The 23,838-nt window shown below is 35.6% G+C and overlaps 5 protein-coding genes across 7 annotated transcripts; 2 read left to right on the plus strand and 3 right to left on the minus strand.

Moving 5' to 3' along the window:
* Positions 1–3,351: 3,351 nt before the first annotated feature.
* On the plus strand, positions 3,352–6,605 carry LOC108212916 (protein NRT1/ PTR FAMILY 5.2). Its single transcript, XM_017384627.2, has 4 exons — positions 3,352–3,602; positions 3,956–4,173; positions 4,687–5,258; positions 5,463–6,605. Exons 1-4 carry the CDS (start codon positions 3,464–3,466, stop codon positions 6,340–6,342), a joined length of 1,809 nt encoding a protein of 602 aa, XP_017240116.1. The 5' UTR covers positions 3,352–3,463; the 3' UTR covers positions 6,343–6,605.
* Positions 6,606–7,669: 1,064 nt separating this feature from the next.
* LOC108210587 (protein NRT1/ PTR FAMILY 5.2) lies at positions 7,670–10,187 on the plus strand. Its single transcript, XM_064089642.1, has 4 exons — positions 7,670–7,910; positions 8,267–8,484; positions 8,562–9,133; positions 9,230–10,187. The coding sequence occupies exons 1-4, from the start codon at positions 7,772–7,774 to the stop codon at positions 10,077–10,079; spliced, it is 1,779 nt and encodes a 592-aa protein (XP_063945712.1). The 5' UTR covers positions 7,670–7,771; the 3' UTR covers positions 10,080–10,187.
* A 307-nt stretch (positions 10,188–10,494) lies between these two features.
* On the minus strand, positions 10,495–14,028 carry LOC108210586 (multiple organellar RNA editing factor 2, chloroplastic-like). Its single transcript, XM_017381931.2, has 4 exons — positions 13,527–14,028; positions 11,898–11,995; positions 11,732–11,797; positions 10,495–10,867 (listed from the first exon to the last, which is right to left on the minus strand). Exons 1-4 carry the CDS (start codon positions 13,925–13,927, stop codon positions 10,725–10,727), a joined length of 708 nt encoding a protein of 235 aa, XP_017237420.1. The 5' UTR covers positions 13,928–14,028; the 3' UTR covers positions 10,495–10,724.
* An 819-nt stretch (positions 14,029–14,847) lies between these two features.
* Positions 14,848–17,231, minus strand: LOC108211418 (rho GDP-dissociation inhibitor 1-like). The gene is made up of 5 exons (XM_017383015.2): positions 16,877–17,231; positions 16,353–16,416; positions 16,037–16,258; positions 15,444–15,568; positions 14,848–15,140 (listed from the first exon to the last, which is right to left on the minus strand). Exons 1-5 carry the CDS (start codon positions 17,036–17,038, stop codon positions 15,072–15,074), a joined length of 642 nt encoding a protein of 213 aa, XP_017238504.1. The 5' UTR covers positions 17,039–17,231; the 3' UTR covers positions 14,848–15,071.
* A 430-nt stretch (positions 17,232–17,661) lies between these two features.
* On the minus strand, positions 17,662–23,175 carry LOC108210554 (protein NPGR2). 3 transcript variants are annotated; one of them, XM_064089644.1, is made up of 7 exons: positions 22,925–23,175; positions 21,892–22,169; positions 21,432–21,693; positions 20,053–20,109; positions 18,896–19,980; positions 18,507–18,660; positions 17,662–18,308 (listed from the first exon to the last, which is right to left on the minus strand). In XM_064089644.1, exons 2-7 carry the CDS (start codon positions 22,153–22,155, stop codon positions 17,992–17,994), a joined length of 2,139 nt encoding a protein of 712 aa, XP_063945714.1. In that variant the 5' UTR covers positions 22,156–22,169; positions 22,925–23,175; the 3' UTR covers positions 17,662–17,991. The 3 variants fall into 3 exon arrangements, with proteins under 3 accessions (XP_063945714.1, XP_063945713.1, XP_017237375.1); XM_064089643.1 differs by having other exon boundaries at positions 18,896–20,109; positions 21,892–22,181; XM_017381886.2 differs by having other exon boundaries at positions 18,896–20,109; positions 22,925–23,174.
* Between the last annotated feature and the right edge of the window lie 663 nt (positions 23,176–23,838).

Genomic DNA, 23,838 nt, shown 5'->3' on the forward strand with positions numbered 1-23,838 from the left:
TTTGCCATCCTGATAATATAATTTAAATGAGTTAGATTTGGATTATATCATGCTCATATACAAATGATCATTTATTTGAATGATCTAGATTTGAAATAATTAAAAATATGATTTCAATAAGACTCATCAACAAAAAGTTTCTATGTTCTTTTATTTTTGAGATTGCTCGAGGAGCAAGAACTGAGAGAATCAGATGGTAATGAATTGTTCTTCAATTTGACAAGAGCTTCTGCCTCAGTTCTTGGTGATGATGTTAGAATTTGTGGAACTACTGAGATGAAAAGAACATGCAGCAGTAGAAAAACAAGTGGACTGTGAAGTAAGGCCATTAGTATTGGTTAATATATGGTTGGAATCTAGTAAGATTTTCTGGGATTTATAGTAGTGTAGCTAATATTGTTAGGCCACCAAATATAAATTATTTCTTTGTGAAAATAACATTAGTTACCCTAGCTTCACTCTACTGTCTGTCTGTCTTCATAAGTGAACGGAGCAATTCTTTGTGTCTACTTTGTGGCACATGCTGCTTTATAGCTCTTTGTATTATTTCACACATTGATTTGTTAAGCACTCAACAAACTTCTGATGTCAACATTACAAAAGCAAATTTTTTTCTCGCTTCAGATTTTCTGGACATGGAAAAATCACACACCATTCCTCAATCTCGAATTTCCACAGAGGAAAATTAGTACTCAGTCGGCCGTCCCGTCCTTGCGTTGTATGCGCTTAGGACGGAGGGCTAATGTTTTTATAGTTTAATAAATCACTTTTTTTCTTTTGAATAAAAATTAAAATGATAAATTTTTATTCGAAAACAGGAAATTTTAAAAATATATTATAGAACTATATTTTATAGAAGGTTTAGATTACGAAAACAGTATAAATGGGTGTTTGACGCGTAAATTTTATCCATTTTCTAATTAAATAAACATTTTTAAATAATAAAACCGGGTTATAACCGACCGGCTGGCAATCAATTTTGTATACAGAAATAAAACGACAACATTTTTGTCTGAGAAATTATTAAAAATTTGAGAAAATATACACAAAGACTTAACCGACGGATAGAGGTGTCGGTTATAATATAGACACGTCGGCACTAAAAACTGACCATACTCTTGTCGGTCGGTTAAAATATTTATATAGATGCCTTGTCAGCAAGGCAGAACGACATCGTTCTTGGTAAAACCGACCGATTACGTATGGTCAGTTTTATCCCGACACTTTTTTGTTGCCGGTCGGTTTTATCCTGTTTTTTTAGTGGTTGGTACGTATGAAGTATATTTAGTGACATGAGATTTACTCGTATTACCAGGTACGTTCCATTCAAGTTCGCGTGAAGATGGAAAAAGCTTATATACAATTGTTTATAAATAGACGCATAAATCAATGGATCTAATCAAGATATCAGCTTTTGTCAAAAAAAAATAATAATAATAAGATATCAGCTTATACCGGTATACATGGCTTCATTCTCTAGGGCAAGATTTATCTATTTTATCATAGTGGCCGTTATTATACTGCAGCTCGTTTTAACTCAAGCAGGTTTGTTTCTTATTATTATATTTTTTTGCCCAAAAATATTTATTTTCTCTTTCTAAATATTTTTAAAATTTTTTATATGTATTCAAGTGTATTAAAAAATACTTTTACTTCATTTTATATTAGTAATGTGAATATATAAAAGTCTGTATCCGTTTTCTTATATATTAAATGGTAGAATTTTAAAAAATAATATTAAAATATTATTTTAATATATGTTTGCGAAATATGAGAAGATAAATAAAATTAATTAATGAGACATGGTGATCTTATCAACTTCTAATAAATATAATACAAACATTAAAAAAATACATAATTGCACCCACTTTCTTTCATATTTATAATTGAATAAACTCAAACACTCTTGAGCTTGTTATTTAGATAAGCGTATCCTTAAAAAATTTACATATAATATTTTATTTTCATGCGAGTTTTAATTTTATGACTTTTTTTTAGTCATAAGACTATTTAAGAATTAAATCAATTGAATTCTAATAAAAGACACGGTATATTTTGTTGAATATAAAATCTGATGTTTATTTGCACCCGAATCATGTTAAATATATTGTGATTAAATTTGTATGTAGTTGGGATAAATGAAAATGTAGATAATGAAACAAATTATAATGAGATTTGGAACATTTCAAATCTATAAAACACAGAGGGTGCATAATAATAATGATTTAATCCTCGTTTTTATCTGCAGCTGAGTTGGATAAAGATGACAAAAATCCTCCTTCTCGACCCCGGCGTGGCCGTGGAGGAGGAAGAGCTCCCCATGCAGCTAATTATGGCTCATAAATCATGCATGGTTTACAAGATCCTCGAAGCATATATAGAAATGGATTTATAATACAAAATGGACCATCATTTCGACTGATCCATTAGTTACTAATTAATTAAGTGTTGGTTAAAATATTTTAAATATTGCATTCTCCCTTCCCATTTGTATTGAGTTTACTTACTTTTGGTTGTATTGATATTAACGGTTGAAATAATAAAGAGCAAGGAGTACAATTGTTACTGTATTGAACATAAATTAGGTTTTATACTTCTCTAAGGTCACATTGATTGATTAATAAATTTCTGTTTTTATGTATTTCATATAACTTATAAATTGTATTGATATAATACCAGTGATTGAAGCATGAAGGTGTACTCTTTGTAAAAAAATGTTAGATATTTTAAAAAATAATTTTATAAAATTTGATATCTATATTTATAGATAAGAGTTTTTTACTGGTGAAATTTATACATACTATCTCTAAAATTTATTTTTGACATATCACCTGAACTTTAAGATACAAATTTTGTAGGGTCGGACAGGGCGTATCTAGCACACAAATGTTAAGGGGCATGAAGCAATTTTTTGAAAAACACCTGTATATTTTTAAATTTTTTGGGGGCACTTTCATAATTTTGCAAAATTTAGAATGGTGAAAAAATATAAAAAAATAAATTAGGGGAACAAGTGTCCCAGTGCCTCTTCCTAGATCGCCCTTAAGGTGGGAGATGATCTTACTGAAGTAAGGGGTTAATCCCCGATCACAACATGCAGGCAAACAATTATAGTTGTTTTCTTCACCATATATATAAAACATGTTATATAATAAGCCTTGTTGTCGGAGATATTCTTTATACTTAAACAATTGATGATAACTAATATATAAGCAGCTGCATCTGTACATTACTAGAAAAAAACTAAGTGGCGACTATACTAATGAATAAATTGGATACATGTTTTTGTTCTTTTACCAACATGAATATCTATAAGAACTCACTTCATTGTGAAACTATTATAAATACAGTTCAACAATGCTGCAAGATTCAGTTATTATCCTGCATTTCGGCAGAAAGTATCTGCGTTATATATAAGGAACTGATTTCTTGATCTGGATGATTAATAAAGTTTAAGGTGAAAATGACGATGGAAAAAGTAGTTGAAGAGAATGGAAAGAAGAGTGGGGAGGAGTACACAGAAGATGGAACAGTTGATCTCAAGGGTAATCCGGTGCTGAGATCGAATACAGGGAGATGGAGAGCTACTTATTTCATTATAGGTATGTCAAAATTGTCATTGACCGATTCTTTCAAAATCTCGAGTTGTTGGGAGGAAGGTCTACTAAAATCATATTATATCTCATGAATCTCGAAGTCTGATATCATGTTAAGTAATTAATTCTCCTAAAATCTCGAGATGTTGGGAGAAGGATTTATCAGAATCATATTATATTTTAACAAAAAAATGTGATTGACTTATTTCAGGACTCGTGAAAATAGGTGAAAAAAGTCAAACGTGTTATAAAATAATCAGAGAGAGCATTTAGTAGTAGAGTGAAAAGTTAAGTTTTAGCTTGCTACGACAGAGGATAAATGTTTTACCATTATGTTTAATTTCGATAATGATTTGTAGCGTATGAAGCATTTGAGAGGATGGCGTTTTATGGAATCTCGACAAATCTGGTGTTGTATCTAACAAAGAAGCTGCATGAAGGAACTGTGAAATCTTCAAATAATGTCACCAACTGGGTTGGCACTGTCTGGCTTACTCCCATTCTGGGTGCCTACATAGCCGATGCTCATCTCGGCCGATATTGGACTTTCATCATTTCAGCCATCATCTATCTCGGGGTATGAAAGCATATACAGCTCGAAATTATCGTACAACTCTTCAAAGATTGATTTTTTGAATTCGAGATTGCAGAATAGAATAAAATGAATCAATATTAGAGCTGGATTCCACACATACTTGTGTTACCCGAAAAAAAATGTCCGACAACTTAATCCTAAGTTTTTGACGGATGCTACACTATCATTCAACGAAAAAATACCTAACTATTTAGTTTTTCTCATTCAGCATTTTTTCGTACAATACTATTATTTATCCCGTGAGTTTCTTTGCGTAACTTTTTAGCACGTATTTTGAGCCTCCTCTAAAGTATAATTGCATAATAATTTTTTTATTTTTTTCCTCAAATAAAAGTTCAACATTTAAATTTTATTAAAAAAATTTTATGAAACTATATTTTATTAAATCTCAAAATACAACCTGCCGGAAAGGAGAAAGCAGTATATATATATGACCTTGACTATGTTTCATGTTTTCTATTGCTGTGCATTGGCTTAGCATTTGTTATGTAACAGGGCATGTGCTTGCTAACTCTAGTAGTTTCACTAAAATCTCTCCGGCCACCGTCTTGCGGCGGCGATATAAAAGATGTGAACTGTAACAAACACGCCTCACCATTTCAAGTGGGTATTTTCTACTGTGCACTGTACATAATTGCACTGGGGACCGGGGGGACCAAGCCCAATATCTCAACTATGGGTGCAGACCAGTTTGATGAATTTGAGCCCAAAGAAAAAGCCCAAAAGATGTCATTCTTCAATTGGTGGGTCTTTAGTGTCTTCTTTGGCACACTCTTTGCCAGCACCTTCTTGGTCTACATCCAAGATCATGCAGGCTGGGGACTTGGATATGGGCTTCCCACAATTGGGCTCTTTTTGTCAATATTGGTGTTTTTAGTGGGCTCACCTTATTATAGACACAAGCCTGCCTCAGGAAGCCCAATTACTAAGATGGCTAGAGTCCTTGTGGCCACTGTTAGAAAATGGAATGTGGCTGGCCCAAGTGATCCAAAAGAACTTCATGAGTTGAATCTTGATGAATATTCAAAACCTGGAAAATATAGAATTGACCACTCTGCTTCATTAAGGTCAGATTAATCACTAATTGTGTTGTTTATGGTCTTAATGTTCATTCTTTTGTGTCCATAAGTCATGGTAGTTTAAATTCTATCTTTTTTAGTTGAAGAAAAAATGAGCATAGAGCGGTTTGGAAGGACTTTTTTTAGATGTCACTGATACGGGAGTCTTGTGCACTGGGTACGACCTCTCACTCATATATTTTTTTCCCCCAGGATACTAGATAAAGCGGCCGTTGCGGATGGAGTGAGCCCTCCTTGGATGCTATGCACAGTGACTGAAGTTGAAGAAACAAAACAAATGGTGAAAATGGTGCCAATTTTGTTGTGTTCATTCTTACCTAGCACCCTGTTAGCTCAGGGACAAACTCTCTTCATCAAGCAAGGTGCCACTCTTGTTAGAAGCATTGGCCCTCATTTCGACATTCCTCCAGCATCTCTGATAGCCTTTGTCACAATCTTCATGCTGATCAGTGTCGCGATCTATGATAAGTTCCTGGTTCCTGCACTACGAAGATACACCAAAAATCCAAGAGGGATCACAATGCTGCAGAGAATGGGAATTGGCCTAGTGATACAAGTCATAATCATGATCATTGCTTCCATTAGTGAACGAAAACGCTTAAGTGTGATTAAAGAACATGGTATCACGGAGAAAACTCAGATTGTTCCGTTGAGCATTTTCATATTACTTCCTCAATATGGCCTAATGGGGGTGGCTGAAACATTCTGGGAAGTTGGGAGGCTGGAATTCTTCTATGATCAAGCTCCGAAAAGCATGAAAAGCTTCGGGACAGCCTATTACACAACTAGCTTGAGTATGGGGTATTTTCTCAGCAGTTTTATACTAACAACTGTGGCTAATTTCACTAAAAGGCATGGCCACAAGGGGTGGATTCTGGACAACTTGAACGTCTCTCGCTTAGACTATTTCTACGCGTTTTATGCTGTTCTCAGCTTTATTAACCTCTTGTTCTTCCTGCTCGCTGCAAAATACTTTGTTTACAACAAAGAAGACGAATATGCCACATTAGAGCTGGAAAACCTCAAGGATTCTTCTGATAAGAATGCTCTCTTGAAAGATGAAACAATGTAGTAAGTATTTTTTCGACAACGATAAAAATATTTATCTGATGTACTCTTCTATCTCACTAAGTACAACTTGTATGCAAGTTCTGATTAATTTTGAAAAGATCGATTCCCAAGCCCGCACGATTTTATCTTTGGGTCCTCCTAAAAAGTCTCATACTGATGGAGTTCTTTGACGGCTTATAATCAAGACAAATTTTTTAATCTTTACGATGTTGGACTTGGTTGACAACACAGATCATACGAGTACTATGTCAGACCTGATTGTTACTGCAACGTATTCAAATTTATTTTATTAAAGTATACTACAATGTTATATAGATAATCTGCAATTCTTCTTGATTTAGTCGTAATCAAAGCCTCCAAGCTTAATTTTTCTCCTTAACTGAATTGTCACAGCTTCTTGCAAGGCGGCAAATTTCATTACTGGCATGCATAAAATGTAAATATCGCGTTTATAATAATAGATTCTGGCCTGAGGATCTTTCTGCATGTCTTATTAGCCGATTGTTCCTGTCATTTTCAAACTTAAATTGCAGTTGTGGTTGACAGAATAATAAAGAATCGTAACTGTCACAGATGGCGAGATACTTGGGAATAAAATTCATACAGGCTAGTGTCAGATTTACGCGTTCTGTTTTGTAATGATCTATGAGAATAAATCGAGCCAGACATGCAATGTCTGGATTCTGGGAAGTAAGGGCTGAGGTAGAGTGAGTTATCTGCATATATGACTAAGTTTCAGAAAGTTACGGAAGATGTTATAAATTATAATTGTTTGGAACAGTGACAGAACCAGGATTTTGAAAAAGTCGGAACTGAAACAATAAACTTCAAATTTTGTTGTTTGGAACAGTGACAGAACCAGGATTCTGAAAAAGTCGGGACTGAAACAACAAAACTTCAAATTTTGTTGATTAGCAAGGGCTCAAAATCAAGTTTTTAACTGATCTTTAACTAAAAGATGACATTATTTATAAAATAAATTCGTCATGGTTTTTTAAGGTTAGTCGGGGTTTTAGCCTAAACTGACACCCCCTCACTCCCGTCTCCGGTTCCACCCAGGTCCGGTTCATTTTTAGAAGCTAATAAATCCGCGGACTCTACACGATCCTATTTTGCCATTGTACGTAGATCCTACCCCTGCTCCTTGCTCCAGCAACGATGTTCTGTTGGCGAATAACCCGTTAAGATTCATCAATTTTCTATTAAGAAGTCGCATTCCATGCCATATGGCCCTATCAATCACTCAGGTAAACAACATATAAGTAAGGATAAGAAAGTATGATTGCAAATACGTTAAGGCAAGTAGCTCCAGAGAGTTTTCACATCTAGATACTTAATAAATTCCCTATATATAAGAAGCCATTTTAACTGTATTTCGACACTTATTATCCTCTAGCTTTCGAGCCATCTCTTAGCTAGAATTATCAGAAATGGCAAGAGTAGTAGAAGAGAGCATTGGTGTGGATAACAGAGAGCAGGACTACACACAAGATGGAACTGTGGATCTTAAAGGTAGGCCTGTCCTGAGATCGAAAACCGGAAGATGGAGAGCTACTTCCTTCATTGTTGGTAAGTCGCGGATTTCATCTTCTGTCACGTCCCTCTAATTAGACCACGTCTCGCTCTTTATGCATGTTTTCATTTCTTTGTAAATTGTAAAACACGATGTTAAGTCAAGTCAAGTGTATACTTGTTATCCGCTTGTACTCTGCAACTACGAAGTTATTAAAGAAATTTGAAAATTGTAAGAACGCGAAGTTAAGTCAAGTGTATACTTGTTATCCGCTGGTCTAGAAGCAACCTCTAATGGAAAAAAGAAGTTATCTTAAGAAAATTTCTATATTTATTTAAAAAAACACCATCTAGAAACATGAATCTGTACTCTGCAACTACGAAGTTATTAAAGAGATTTGAAATTGATGAAGGCTATGAAATATTCGAGAGGATGGCGTATTATGGAATAGCGACAAACCTCGTGTTGTATCTGACAAGGGAGCTTCATGAAGGAACTGTGGCTTCTTCCAACAATGTCACCAACTGGGTTGGTACTGTCTGGATGACTCCCCTCATAGGTGCCTACATTGCTGATGCTCATCTTGGTCGATACTGGACTTTTATCATCGCGTCAGGGATCTATCTTGTGGTATGCAGATATCTGATGATGTGCATTTGAACTATTCTGAAAATTGTTGTGAATCTGATTACCATCTTGTAAAACAGGGAATGTGCTTACTCACTCTGGTGGTTTCACTACCATCTCTCCGACCACCAACGTGTGGCCACGGTGTGAAAGAGGTGGACTGCCTTAAACGAGCCTCGCCTTTCCAGGTGGGAATTTTCTACACTGCATTATACATAATCGCTGTAGGCACAGGGGGGACAAAGCCTAACATCTCAACCATGGGAGCAGAGCAGTTTGATGACTTTGAGCCTAACGAAAGAAAGCACAGGCTCTCATTCTTTAACTGGTGGATGTTCAGCATCTTCTTTGGCACTTTGTTTTCCAACACTTTCTTAGTCTACATCCAGGACAACGTCGGCTGGGCACTTGGCTATGGCCTCCCTACAGTCGGACTCTTCTTGTCAGTAATCATGTTTATAGTCGGGACTCGTTATTACAGACACAGAACCCCGACTGGAAGCCCTCTGACGAAGATTGCTAGAGTCCTTGTGGCCTCTGCAAGGAAGTGGAACGTTGTCATCCCGAATGACCCTAAGGAACTTCATGAGTTGAATTTCGATGAGTATTCTAAACCTGGCAAACAGAGGATCGACCACACTGCATCATTAAGGTCTTTCTCAAGCTCCTAACTTAAAGTTTAATTCGACAGAGTCTCTAAATGTTCTTCTGCAGTGCTAACCATTGATTTTTGTCCATCCTGACACAGGGTTCTAGACAAAGCGGCAGTGGCAAATGGTCTGAGCACCCCATGGATGCTCTGCCCAGTGACACACGTCGAAGAAACAAAGCAAATGGTGAAAATGGTTCCGATTTTACTGGCAACAATCATACCTAGCACCATGCTGGCTCAAGCCGGGACATTCTTCATCAAACAAGGTGCCACACTTGTTAGGAGCATGGGACCTCATTTCGAAATCCCCCCAGCATGTCTGACAGCATTCATCACGATCTTCATGCTGATCACCATCGTAGTCTATGACCGCGTTTTTGTACCAGTGGTTCGACGTTACACAAAGAATCCCAGGGGCATCACAATGCTGCAAAGAATGGGAACAGGCCTGGTGCTGCATATCATTGTCATGATAACTGCTGCCATATGTGAAAGAAAGCGACTGCAAGTCGCCAAAGAAAATGGCATCACGGAGAAGAATCAGATTGTTCCATTAAGTATTTTCATTCTACTCCCTCAATTTGCACTGATGGGGGTGGCTGATAACTTTCTGGAAGTGGCAAAGCTCGAGCTCTTCTATGACCAAGCACCAGAAAGCATGAAGAGCCTGGGAACGGCCTATTTCTCGACGAGCATAGGACTCGGATTTTTCCTTAGCAGTGGCATACTCTCAACTGTGGCTAGTGTCACCAAGAGGAATGGCCGTGAGGGCTGGATTCTAAACAACCTCAACAAGTCTCGTTTAGACAATTACTACATCTTTTTCGCGGTACTTAGCTTCATAAACTTCCTTTTCTTCCTCGTCGTTGCAAAGTATTTTGTGTACAACAAAGAGACGAGTGAATATTCCAGTACGGAGCTGGAAAAGGTCGTCGATAGCTCTTAGAATTCAGACATGTAAGGAAATGTAAGATTGTCAGCTATGGAAGAACACAAGCTTCTGTAAAGTGTTAACACAATTTCTATATAAAATGCAGTTTGTGTTTCTGTTTCATTCAGACAAATAAAATCAGCAGAAAAATAAACCAAACCGATGTAAAGATGTATGCAAACCATGTCCTAACGTAACAGGGAGATCGTTTCAGTGAAAATCCCCAGCTTAGTTCATACACATAAATGATGTGTACATATTTAGGATCATGTGAAAACAGAGTTCTAGACTCCACTATTGATATGTAAGAGAGACGAGAAGTATACAGTTTCTAAGAAAAGATATCACTGTGCAGCCACCAAACTATATAGCATAAAAGAAATCATTTTGCTTCAGACATCTCAACTACGAAAATCGCTGGCCAAGGATCTTAACAAAAGCCTGGCAAAACCAGGAAAGCATTAAACCAGGATACCATTACGTCATTATATATAGATAACATTATGTGCCTTAGTCACCGTGATCAAAATTCAAATTAACTAATATTAAGTTCCTCCAATTTATTATCACAAAACATTTCATCGACATGACATATAGTTACAAGTGAACAGCTAAGCCTTTTTTCAAGTGCGCTGCTGCTATCAACAGTTTCACCACTTTTTATCGTGTGTTTTGACGTCTGTTATTATAGCGGGTGCGATCATTATATCTTGGTCTGTCCTGAGCTCTTTGAGGTACTGGCTGCACTCTGCGTTCTCTCTCAGGAGACCTTTTGACAATCTCACCATTTACTAGAAGCTCAGCTGGTAAATCATATCAAAAAAAGAAGTGTGGTTTAGCAGGTGGAAAAAGATGATAAAACCAGAGCACTTTCAAAGGCAATAAAAACTCGATGTTCATTTAAAATGTTTTTATAATAGAAAATCATACAACATATAGAGAACTTATAAGAAGAATTTTATTGCACAAGGAGCAAAAACCGCTCTGGCACCTCAATAAAGTATCTGCACATTGTGTGTACATCCTACGGAGCATTATATTATTTTACCAGTGGTTTTAATGATCTTATTGGATTCTTTTTAAAAAGAGAAAAGAACAACTTAACTCTATAGATATTCTAGTACGCCAATTTTGATAATAATGGATAACTGGCACGGATATGTAGATAAATTTTATATTCAAGTATTCACAAAATAGAGTTCATTCTACTTGGGCATAAAAGCCAAACCCTAAATTCTATGCTATGGTTACCAAACCAGCCAAAGAGAAGATCTCATGTTTGTCTCCGCCAAGGCTCCACCTCGAACTCCAAAGTTTCGAACAAGCAAACAATCAGGTGTTGTCAATTTCCTTCGCTATAATACTATAGTATGCTTTGGGCATATAGAATAGGTTACAGAGTGGCACCACCAGAACTAAGTTTTGTAAGTCGCGTAGTACTGATAGATAAATGTGATGCTTCTAAAAACAACACGTAAATAGAGCCTTATTCAAGTGAATGAAAAGCAAGTGGATTAAGATATATATCCTTCTGTCGTGTTCTCTTCAGATTCAAAAAATGAAAGTGGCAAGTTACTAGTGATTTAGCAAAAAGCATACAATATAGCAGGAATACGCAAGATACACAAACAAAATAACACGAAGTATAATATGTAGACTTAGCATACCTCCATAGTCCTTGTTCTCAGCATCGACATAGGAATCAGGAAGCACAAAGAGAACACCAGGCAGACCTGTTTAATGCATGAAAACAAGTAACATCAAGAATGAAATTAAAGTAAACATAACAAGCAGCCACAGGCCAAAATACGGAAAATAAGTAAAATTACAGACCTTCAAGCTTATTGGATGTCTCCTCATCAATCTCACATCCAAACCCAAAATATCTTTCACAAGAAACATTGTAAATCTTCTTCTTTGCCTCCTCTTCACTAGTAAGTCAAACATGCCATAACATTAAGCCAAGTCATAAAGTTCAAAACATGATGGTTAATGATTACACAATCATACATATACAGAATTTGATCATAGGTTTAATTTGTTCTGAATAAAAGTTTATCTATACATCCTTTCCGAAGACAAGCTCATTTTGATTTTAACAAATGATAAGCAGGGAAGGGGTGTTAATAGAATTTCAAATAAAGAGCAAAAAACCAATACATGTATTAACAGAGCTCACATAAGTCTTGAAGTTGAGCTTTCTAGCAATCCTTGAAATATAATGCATCTTTATACATGATTGATGATCCTCAATCAGAGAGAAGTAACTTTACAACTGGAAAAAGGCTGTATCTTTATCCCATAGACCCATACACCTCCACAGAGGGGTTAAAACTTGTCAAGTTATATGTGAGCTACTCGAGCTCTTGTAAGATAATTGAATTCTACTAAAGAGGAATCGAGCTCCGGCATCACATAAATCAGCTCAAACGAAGAGCTCTGTTTTCCCATCATTTACTAAATCACAGATACAAGCTTATATACATAAATTTCTCAAATTAATTTGTTTTGACCATGCTTGATCCACTCAAAACTATCAGGTTGAAGCTTGCGCTCCAGCTGGACGTGTTAGCAGAATACTGCAAGCTCAAGTTATCAACTCTCGAACTGTGAAGTTCTCAATAGGCTCATTATCAATCTCAAACGTGCTTAATAAAGCTCAATTTCACTACATTACCACCACTATCAAACATCAAGAATTCTCTCCTAGTGCATCAAGTCCTCACAACATAAAACACACTCTTAGATAAACAAAGAGTATTTAACAATCAACACACCTCAAGCAACCTTAGCTAGTTAACAAAATATAAGCACCAGTTCTATCGATTATTCATAATTGGGTTTGTCTAGTGTGTGCCCATGGGCACATGTTAAGCACTAAAATTTATAGAATTGGAGGGTTTTGATTGGTGTGGTTGGTGTAAATGCAGGGGGTGCACCATTATTAAAGAAGGTTAAGCCAATAGAAACCATCTAAATTCATCAATTTTTGTGCTTAGTGTGTGCCCATGGGCACACCATAGAAAAACCGTTCATAATTTAATAATTTTCTCGGTCCCAAGAACATTGCATTTTTAACCTAGAAACCAATATCTCGATAAATGAATACAATTCTTGAGTTTAAAGTCAATCAATTGTACCTTCCAGTAAACTCCACAGGGGTTTCAATATAACACTATATAATAGTATCAATAAATAATTTTTCCAGTCCTAAAGACGATGCATTTTTAACATATAATCTCTATAAATGAATAAAGTTCTCGAGTTTGAGTCCATCAATTATACCTTCAAAGCACTTCTGCAAGGGTTTGGATATAAGATATAACACTAAAAAAAGTGACTAACTATAACACTAGATAATATCTACAAATTAATTTTTCCCCGTCCTAAAGACGATGCATTTTTAACATATAATCTCGTTAAATTAATAAAATCCTCAAGTTCAGGCTCAATCAATTATACCTTCCAAGCACTTTTGCAAGGGTTTCAATATAACATTTAATCATCTGATCCTTAGTAGCCCCTTCTCCGCCGGGCTTATCCATCACAATCAACCAATGCTCATAATCACAGCCCGGAAACAACGGCGCCATCTCCGTAGGTGGTCTATCACTATACCCCCCACTTCCCGAGTTCAACGGCGAGTACGCGCCGCCGGAACGGTTAACCCTGCACCTAATGAAGCTATGGCGAAGTGGGGTCGGCGCGTGGAGCTTGTGGGCCAGAGTGAAAGTTGCACGCGCCGGGCGCGTGAAGCCTGGGAGAGGTGGGGAGGTGGAAAAGAGGCGCTTGGGGATGGATAAAAGGGTGGGGGAGATTGATCGGACGGTCATGATTGATCGGAGAACGGGGGTTGAGGCCATTCTTGGCGATAAAATGAAGGTTTGGTGTGTGCGGGTAAGTATAGGAGATGGTTTTTTAGGTTTTAGTTCTTGGATTGGATAGTGTGAGTTTGCAGTCTTCTTCTTCTCCTATATGTATGAAATTTCGAAATTTTGATTTAGAAATTTAGAATTTTCTATAAATATATATATTTGTTGCATAAAAAGTTTTCTTTTAATAGGATGAAAAATAATATATAGTGAGAAAAGATTTAGCTGAGTTTTGTTAGCTGATAATAAAAAAGAGTAATGCCATGAAACTCAAATATATCTTCCAAATCTTTCTCAAATAATGTGACATTACATATATTTTTCAAAAAAAATTATCAAATAACAAAGGAAATAAATTTTGTACTGATAATGTTTTAATATAAATTTATTACTTATTCTGTTATCTAGGTCCGCCTAATATTAAGTTAGGCTGCAAAATTGAATTTCTTTTTCTTGATGAATTATGTGTTCTGAGGCATATCAAGTGTTTCGCAACATTTCCTTGCTAAAAAAAGAGTGTTTTCGCAACATTTACAAAGTCAGAGAATTCGATCATTTATTGAGTGAGATTTACAAATTATTTTTTATTGTTATTAATCCATTTTAGTGAGTTCATATGAACTTTTTTTTACTGCAAAAATCAAGTTAAAAGTTTCATTATAATAGTAGTGATATTCTGATCTCTCGTCTATAAAATCTTCTTCAAATTGTTCAAGAAACAATTTTGAAAAAACATGGCAGAACATTTCTGCTATAACAGGAGCTTTCACGAAAACAGCCTCTTCATGCTCGGAGGAGTGCAAGGTATGCATATATATACCTGTCTCTCTACCCCGGTAAGCTCAGAGTGCATCAGTCATCTGATTTCTTCGGTCCGGTTTGGTTTAAAAAAGAAAAATTGCTTAGTAAACTTGTGAAACTGATGTCAACATGAACCATTACCAAGATCACCAATTTATTGTTCACAATCTGAAACATTACCAATGAAGAACTTTTGACAAACTAACGAATCACAGCTAATAACAGATATTGTACTTGAAGCAAGCATAACAGATAATGTATGAACCGGGAAAATTGATCCCCAAAAGGAAACATGCTTCTACAATGAAGAACTCAGACTTGCAAAAGCACCTCCCTAGCATCGCTTTTTTATTTCAAAGGAATAGTTGAGCTCCATATGACATCTTTTGTCGTCATCTTCAAACTGCAGGAACGATTAAATCAGAGGATGAAAGAGAGTTGAACATGTAGTGTTATAGGCGTATTTTAAAAGCATCTGATCAAGTACGTAATAGAAGTTGAAGTTTGACACACCAAGTCCATATACATGATTATTTTACAACATATCCTTTATCTTGTAATCAGCTTCTCTATACATGTAGTGCATATTATTATTAATGGTATTCGACATCTGAGTGTTTATCTGGAGAGTTTCAGCAGAGTGATTCATTGTGTTCGGGTACTTCATAGATTCACTAACAGAAATTCTTAACTTCAAGAACTTTACCTTGAGCTTTGCAGTGTATACCCCTCTTGCAAGCACACCAGATGGAGTAGTTTCCTCTTCTAAGGTATGTACATACGGCTCTCGTTGTGGAGCAAATGTTCCCAACATTCCTTTGCTTCGATCAACTGATATCAATTTACGAGGAACATATAAGCCGGAAATTTTAAATAAAGGAAACAAAGGACAGTCCAAAACTGTAGCCCAGAGGAAGTTGGTTCATAACTTAAATGACATAAAAATAAATTTATCTTTGCGTCATCATATAAGGAATAGCATCCATATTATATTATAAAGGATATAACCTGTGCTAAAAAAGCTGAAAAGAGAAGCACCGTCATAGTAACACAGTTTCAAACCGGAAACAGAAGCATTTGGTTGGGACCAATCTACCCCAGGTTGTTCAATATACATCATTGTATCGTGACTACAGTTACTAGTGTGGAAGTCACTTAGATAGAGCTCGGTACAACAAAGGTTCTTAGTCTCTTTGAGAGTCGTAAACTAATAAGGTAAACGGTTCAATTGGCTGCAAAAAGTAAAACCCCGACATATCAAAAATAACATCACTAACAAGAAGAAATCAGATCATAAACCTTGAATTCCTCCCTTCCATACTGCATTTGTATAGGTCAAGCCAGAGACAATGTTGTGCAGTACCGTGAACGTTAACTTAAGCCGGTATTCAGATCCTTCCTTGAGTGTAAAGAGGGGTTGACCATTCTGAATTTTTTCGACAGGCAAAGGAGTAATAATCTCTCCAAAGTCATCGGAAAGAATTCCAATGGAGTGGAATGTGACCTCAGGGTCCATTTGTCCTAACAAAGCAATAAACATAATCATGAACATGTACAGATTAGCGAGCTGAGCAAACAGTCTTTGCAACTGGTAAGCAAAAATCTAAGTACAGACCATTCAAATCGCTTTCAACACAGCCAAGTAATTGTTCTTTCCATCTCTTCAAGCTTTCATCATCCTGAAAAAAGTTATAAACCCCGAAGAGATACAAATGTCAAATGGTTAACACAAAGCAACTGAACTTCTAAAACTAAATCCTAAAAGTTCCCATGTGGCAAAAAAGAACAAACGAAGGATTCATCGACAAATCCTTGCTCCCCTCCCCATATACCCGAAAAAAGAGAGGACAAGCTGCTACATATCAAATTCATTGGATTCAACATCCAAATTGACAATGTGGCTGCTAAAATGCTGAATTTACACAGAACAAGATTACACATTAGGCACAACAAGCTAAAACCATTAATTTTTTTTGTAAGAGGGCTATATCACCTAACATCAAAGAAGTAATTAAATGAAATTACACACAGAACCAATAATCAAAAGAAGAATATAAAAAAGGCCCTTGTAGCTATTTACTATCAAATCAAACAAGTAGAATGAAGATCACTAATTGAGTTCAAAGAAACCATGAAAACCTTGTCTTTTTCAAGCTGATCTTTGAGAGGAACAGGAGGAGCAGGAACAAAATCACCAATAATCTCATTTCTTTCAACATCTTCTCCTTGATCATCACCATCAACAACAAAAAAAGACTTCTCAGATGACTGTCCTGCCTCTTCTCTCTTCCCACCCTCCATCTCTCTCTCTCTCTCTGCAAGATAGCAAAAATCTCTCTCTCTCTCTCTGCTTAACCTCCCTCTCTCTTACACAACAGCATAAACAAACTCAATTTTTCAGACATTAAAGAACCCTTTACTCAATTAAAAGAAAGTAAATTTTTGTGGGGTCATTCTGAACTGTGTGCCTCTGTGGGGATGTCTTTTAGTGTGTGTTTCTAGTACTTTTGTCTTCTTGGGGACTGTGTAAAATGTCAAAGTAGATTTGGGAAGTAGATCAAATGTTTCAGACAGGGACTTTTCATTCCTGGTGAGCCCATTTTGAACTTGGTATATTACTATGTGTTTTAAATTTAAAAATTTTCGATTCAAAAAATTTTAGTTAGGATATTAAAATAATTTAACGAATTATTTATTATATTTTTGATATGTTAAAAGTTTCTAATTTATATAAAAAATTTGATAAATTATATGTAAATTCTGAATCGGCAGGTTAATCGATTAATTCTAATTTGTTTTACTGTAAATGCACTATACATGCTTATATTTTGGACATGACACCACTTATAATATTTAAATATATCTAATTAAAATACCGAACTTTGAAAAGAAAATTTTATTAGAAAGAAATTGATGAAATGAGATCATAAAAAAAACTCAATTATGTACACAATTTCTTTTTCTACATGAAAATAATACTAATATTATCTATTGTATTATAAATTGACATATTTAGACACGTACTCCTCCTGTTCGAAATATCAAATACACAAATACACCCCCTCGATTTATTATTGAAATGGGGCCAACAGTGGTAGAATAAACTATATATTAACACTTCCTGTACAAATGCAGAACCAGTACTAACACTATATTTCTTTATTCTTTAGAATGGATCAATGTCATTGCACTTCTATAACTCCTGCTCGTGTAAGAATTAGGTCAAATCATATCTTCTGTTAAACTGGAAAATATCATCTGAAAGGCTCGACAGGTGCGGTGTCCTCCAGAAGCGTAGCAGCCTCAAAACATTCAGCGGCTTCTAGTGCAAATGCAGCACCCTGGTCTTTGTAAAACAGGCCAAGATTATACCATGCAGAGTAGTTCATTCTGTCGAGCCGCACAGCCTCTGTCAGTAAGCTTCTGACATTTGGCAGTGATCGTTCACCAGACTGTCTGAGAACCACAGCCATCGAAACAAGACTTGGGACATGTGATGAATCAATATCTAATGCAATTGCAAAAGCTTTTAGAGCTTCTTCGTGGAGACCCTTTGCTTCATAAAGCGCACCTGAAAAAGTAAACTTGCGTTACATCGTTGTGGAAGGACTTCTAAGTTTTAGTACAGAGTTTGAAAGTAAATATCCTCATTTTTTTTATCCATAGCATTTCACAGTTCAAACACAAATACGGACGAACCATTATATACTATTTCACTAATCAATTAGAAGATAAAAAGAGCCATTAATTTAATTAATGATATGCATACCAGTGGCATGCCATCTAGATGCAGAATATGTTTTTATGGCCTTTGATTTCGAAAGACAAATCTCGGCATCACGCCACTTTGACAAGCCTATATATACAAAAGCTAGATCGTGCCACGTTTCCAACTCTAAACTCCTACTACGATTTGCAGCATCCTGTCCAATCAGTAGATGAAGAGTTATAATAATCTTCCAAGACACAAAAAAAATTCAAACCAATTATTCTAGAAGTGAATGGAAAAAGTATAATAACTCAAAAACGAAGATTTTTTGAAACTACTTAAAAACGAAGCGAAATAAACTCAGTGAAGGGTTAAGAGCAGGGTATTAGAATTAGATGCCAAAGGACGCTGACATACACATACTCTGGAGCTACAAAGAAGTTACCTACCTCATGAAGCTTTTTCTCATGTTCATAGCTTTTACTATGAATTTGAAGAACAGCAAGAAGTTGAGTGTATGTTTCAATAGCATTTTTTAATTTACCCTGTTCTATTTGGACTTTAGCTTTAAGTCGCAACAGTTCTGCTTGATCCCACTTCTGTGTCTGCTCTAGTGCTGCATTGACAATTGTTTCGGCATCATCTAGTCGCCTTTGAGCAGATAATATCTTAGCCACCAACAGCCACCCTGAAATATTAGACCCTCCTTCCAATTTAAGCAGGGACTTCGCATAGTGAAGTGCAGGAACTAGTTTCCTCTGCTGGGCATATTCTAAACTGAGATTATAAACAACACTGGGGTTGCTTAGATTTGTCATGCTAACAGCTGTTTCCAGGGAATGGAGTGCTTCAGACTGTTTCATAGTTCTCTCAGAATCTGTCAGAGATAAACTAGATTGTGCTGCAAGTGAAATGCCGAGTAGAGAGTTGGCAACACCAACCATCTGATCACATCCGCCTTTCAAATTCTCTATGGCTCTGAAGGCAAATTTTGCACCATCCTCATAACTATCGCTCTTGCTGGAGATCTTGGAAGCTATTAATAATGACGGCACGTGATTTGGATCCTCACTACTATGCAACAATTTTCTCAACAAATTTAAGGCACTAATATCATCTCCTTCCCCATGGTAACAGAGGGCTAGTGTGTAGTACATTTCTTTCCGATCAATGACTCCAGGAAGCAATTCTTCTAGTTTATTAGCCAAAGCCATTCCTCCTCCACAAAGAGATAAAGCATACTGTAGGTGATACAAAATTGATGGGTCCCACTCAATTATTTTTAGAGATATTTTTTTTAGTAATATCACTAACAAAAGAATAGCCTCCTCCATGTTATTTTTAGGGACAAACGAACTATCCATTTGGGAACGAAGGGTTGGAGGACTAGCTTCTTCACCACTATACAGAAGAAAAGTGGCAAACTCTTTTTCTATTTTAGCTACAGTTCCTGCCTTTAGGTTCCAGTGAAAGAGAAGAGCCCGCCGATATGACAAGATAGCTTCACGAGGAGAGTCAGCCAGTTTCCACAACTCTGGAAGCAACTCAACCGCATTATTAAGTGTTTCCTGCAATTTAGAGTCAGCACCAAAGTTTTCAGGAAAACCTGTAGGTAATGAAGATTCAACAATATCCAGAATAACTGTGCATGATTGAGCAGCCTCTGCAAAAGAGAGCAAGAATCACATAAGCTTTCGAATTGAGGTTATCTGGTACAAATAATTTTGAAATAACTGTCTTTACTACCAATGCATGACCATTTATTGCGAGTAAATGAAGCCACAGAGGAAGAGATTTATCCTAATCATTTATTCACATACAAAAGAAACTCTATACGTTACCCTGATTCTTCAATTTTAACTATGTACCCATGGCGGACACTCGACACTCGGACATAGGTATGACATTCTACACTTCATTTCAAGCCAAAACATGCAAACTTCTAAAAATATCACCAAGTCCAACACTTGGACATGCATCCATATTGGACAGTTCCAGAGTCTGGGTAACATAGCAAGAAAACAACCCTGAGTAGTAAACTAATGGACTGCACATGGTTCATGGGACATATTGCACACCTACAAGTCAACACTGATCATTCTATGACATGCGTGGACACCTATAGCCCTTTATTAGCAAGTACATCTTTTGCCATTGGGAGACAACACGGTACTCAGTGAGGGATAGTTAAAACAACCCCACAACTTATTGTTTAAATCTACTGTTGCCTTCCAGTTAGATATTGACAATAGTAGCTTGGATTGGGGTTAAGATTGAGAAATCTGTTCTGGACCCAAACAATTTTATATTAGAACCTAGTCAATAAGAAATGCTTCATACTTACTCTTGATTGCCTGTATATTATTACAGTTCCTAAGTTGATTTCACTAATGCTGGTAATTTGATGGACTTAAGCTTATATATTATGTGAAGAAGCTATCTTTTGGCTGAACTCAATGCAGCAATAAGTCGGATATGGTATATACTGTCTAATAGACGTAGATGGACATTTATAGCTGATAATCAATGTGCTATAACACAAATAACCAATCTAGGATAGTTGGCCACAATATACACAATGTACAATACGCAATCTTCAACTGGTATTCCACCGGTTAAATATGGCCTTTTTTTTCAATATTGATGATTTGGTGTACTCTTGTGATATTTAGGTTATTTTTGTCAATAATTCTCTAATAAACTAATATGGCCAACAAGTAAACGTAAGAAACCCAACCTTCTTACTTAATTTTACGAACTCTTTATGGTATGAAAGGAAAGAAGAATAATTTAGTACAACACAGTTGAATTCAAAAAGCGATAAAAAATACAAAGCACAGTGCACAGTTCTACTTCTCAAGCATTTTGAATTTCCGATATATATCAACTTTATTAAAAATTTAAAATTGATGATAAGTTCTCATAAACTTTGCAGAGAAAATTACCAGAATTAGCATAATAAACTGATACTACATCCAAAATTACCTTTATACCTTCCTAAGATTTGCAACGATTTTGTTTTCAGAAGAACAGCTTCCAGGAGCAGACTGACAGCATGTATGGACATTGGCGGGCTAGCATAATTATGTGAGCGTCGTTTACGAGTCTCCACTTTTGCCACTTTTGCAGTAAGGGTTGCTTTCATTTTTGGCGTAACTGCAGCAATATCTATTCCTTCAAACACATGTAGTGCAGCTTCTATGTTTCCTTTCTGATACTCAAACCTTCCTAGCAAAGCTCTTGCTTCCTAAAAAAGTGCACATAAGATAAACAAGGACAACGTGAAAGATGAGTAACAAGAAGAATAATGTGAAAGAATAGAAGAACAAAAATATGGAAGAAACTAAAAGAAAAAATCTAACAGTAATTGGAAAAGAATGTAATTACTAAAAGAAGTGTTCAGGTAATAAAGAGATCTTGGAGCGGAACTGCAGAGAGAAAGCACCTCGTAATTCAAAGAACCATTCTCCCGCAGAGATAATTCAGCTTCCTCAATATTGCTAGTATCTGGTTCCTGTTCAGCGTCAATATCTCGAGCTGAGTGCACACTTGTTGAATAATCCCTTGTAGCTAATGATTCAGATGAAGAGATCATTTCATCTGATTTTAATTGCTCCCCTGATTGGAGGCACTTCATAAATGCTTTGAGTCTTTTAGTTATTCTTGTTTTTCCCTGTCCCTGTTCCTTTATCTGATTCTTATTCTTCATTATTAGGATTCACCCTTCAGGACAAACTTTAACAATAAGAACATGAGGTGAAAAACTTAATGACAGATCAGAAACTATTGTAGTCCAAAATGCAAAAGGCAGTTAAATGATTGAGAACATGAACGCCGCCTATAACTAAAATCATCAACCAGTCGATCTAATCAACTATGATTAGACCAATTCATTAACTTTAAAAGCAAACCCAATTCTGCGGCTATCAATCACAACGATCAAAAGTTTCTATTACTAAACTAACAAGTCATCGACATAAAAGCCAACCCAGTTCTGCGCTATCCGGTCACCAAGATTGAAACTTTCTATTACTAAACTAACAATTCATCATCTAATACGTAAACCAGATTCAGAAATCCACAATATGAAGAAAACAATATCATACCAAGTGCATAAGACTCCGGCAACAGCCGGGTCAAGGCATATCCAATATAGACAACATTTAGCATTACTTTAATCTTCCACAAACAGACTATCTACCAGGTTTGATCCATATCATAGCCAATAGCAATTACACACTTGATCATCGCATTTAGCACGGCCTTTCAATCAAAAACTCTATAGAACTACCCAATTCAACCTAAAAACCAAAGAAATCACCCAAAATTCACCTAATTCACAAACCCAACTTAAACCTTCTCTTACAAAAACTACCAACGAATTCAAGAAACCCAACTCAAATCAAACACAAAAAACCATAAAAACACAAATTTAACATCATATCAACAAACCCATGATCAAGAATGAGATAATTCACCTTGTTTTGCACCAGAGAGAGCAGACACAGACACAAAATAAAGAAACCACAATGCCCATTTGCTCTGCAATCAAAAGGTCATCACTTTATTCTCAAGAATCAAACAAGAAGTTTCAAAGATTTGTTCTTTTCTTCTGCTTCACTTCTCTTGATTTTTTCTTTTTTACTATTAGCTTATGAAATGGATAAAATCAGAGGAGCCCAGATGATGAAGTTGACAAATTGAGGTATTGGATTAAAAAATAATTATGGTAAATTGAAGTCCATGGAGTTTAATTGATTTTATGAGAAGCATTTGACTTGTGTCCATGGAGGATTTGACATGTAGATATATACTGTGATATTTTCTCTTATTTTATTTCATTTCATGTTTTCGAAAATACTTTCAAAAAAGATCGATAAATAAAATGGGTAAGAGGATAATTTTAAGTATCTATTCAAAAAAATTTAATGGAATATTTGTCAGGATAATAGGAGTAAATTATTAAATTCATCATTTGATTATCTAATTGTGTTGGAGGAGTCATATTTTTGAGTCTTCTAAATCATATGTTTTATTACTAAGTAAAAAAATAAATTTATTTCAATTTAAATAAAATTTATCAATAATTTATAAGAGCTTGTAATATATTGATTAATTAATACTTCATTTGTTTCCCAATTATTGATTGGCCTACATTTTACGATCAAATTTTAACTATAATTTATTATTTTAGAATTCAAAATATGAAAGATTATAATTAAAATAATAATACATATATCTTTTAATAATATAAATTTATACCTTTTCAGATTGAAAATTATATATTATGAATGTATAATATATATGATAAAAAAAAATTAATTAAAAACACATAATCGATGAAATATATGTCAACTGAGTTTATCTATTTTCGTGGCAGATATAGTGGGCG

This window comes from Daucus carota, chromosome 3 (genome assembly GCF_001625215.2).
Source record: "Daucus carota subsp. sativus chromosome 3, DH1 v3.0, whole genome shotgun sequence".
NCBI lineage: Eukaryota > Viridiplantae > Streptophyta > Magnoliopsida > Apiales > Apiaceae > Daucus > Daucus carota.

Bases quoted from the DNA above. Each gene is read 5' to 3' on its own strand.
- LOC108212916 (XM_017384627.2), top strand. From the start codon at position 3,464: ATGACGATGGAAAAAGTAGTTGAAGAGAATGGAAAGAAGAGTGGGGAG. The intron at 3,603-3,955 runs GTATGTCAAAAT...AATGATTTGTAG, and splicing joins AGCTACTTATTTCATTATAG to CGTATGAAGCATTTGAGAGG. The intron at 5,259-5,462 runs GTCAGATTAATC...TTTTTCCCCCAG, and splicing joins GACCACTCTGCTTCATTAAG to GATACTAGATAAAGCGGCCG.
- LOC108210587 (XM_064089642.1), top strand. From the start codon at position 7,772: ATGGCAAGAGTAGTAGAAGAGAGCATTGGTGTGGATAACAGAGAGCAG. The intron at 7,911-8,266 runs GTAAGTCGCGGA...AAATTGATGAAG, and splicing joins AGCTACTTCCTTCATTGTTG to GCTATGAAATATTCGAGAGG. The intron at 8,485-8,561 runs GTATGCAGATAT...CTTGTAAAACAG, and splicing joins CGTCAGGGATCTATCTTGTG to GGAATGTGCTTACTCACTCT.
- LOC108210586 (XM_017381931.2), bottom strand. From the start codon at position 13,927: ATGGCCTCAACCCCCGTTCTCCGATCAATCATGACCGTCCGATCAATC. The intron at 11,996-13,526 runs GTATAATTGATT...TTGACTTACTAG, and splicing joins CTTGCAAAAGTGCTTGGAAG to TGAAGAGGAGGCAAAGAAGA. The intron at 11,798-11,897 runs GTCTGTAATTTT...TGCATTAAACAG, and splicing joins GACATCCAATAAGCTTGAAG to GTCTGCCTGGTGTTCTCTTT.
- LOC108211418 (XM_017383015.2), bottom strand. From the start codon at position 17,038: ATGGAGGGTGGGAAGAGAGAAGAGGCAGGACAGTCATCTGAGAAGTCT. The intron at 16,259-16,352 runs GTCTGTACTTAG...TTGCTTTGTTAG, and splicing joins TGTTGAAAGCGATTTGAATG to GACAAATGGACCCTGAGGTC. The intron at 15,569-16,036 runs GTTTATGATCTG...AATTGATATCAG, and splicing joins ATGGAAGGGAGGAATTCAAG to TTGATCGAAGCAAAGGAATG.
- LOC108210554 (XM_064089643.1), bottom strand. From the start codon at position 22,155: ATGAAGAATAAGAATCAGATAAAGGAACAGGGACAGGGAAAAACAAGA. The intron at 21,694-21,891 runs GTGCTTTCTCTC...GCACTTTTTTAG, and splicing joins ATGGTTCTTTGAATTACGAG to GAAGCAAGAGCTTTGCTAGG. The intron at 18,661-18,895 runs GTAGGTAACTTC...CTGATTGGACAG, and splicing joins ATGAGAAAAAGCTTCATGAG to GATGCTGCAAATCGTAGTAG.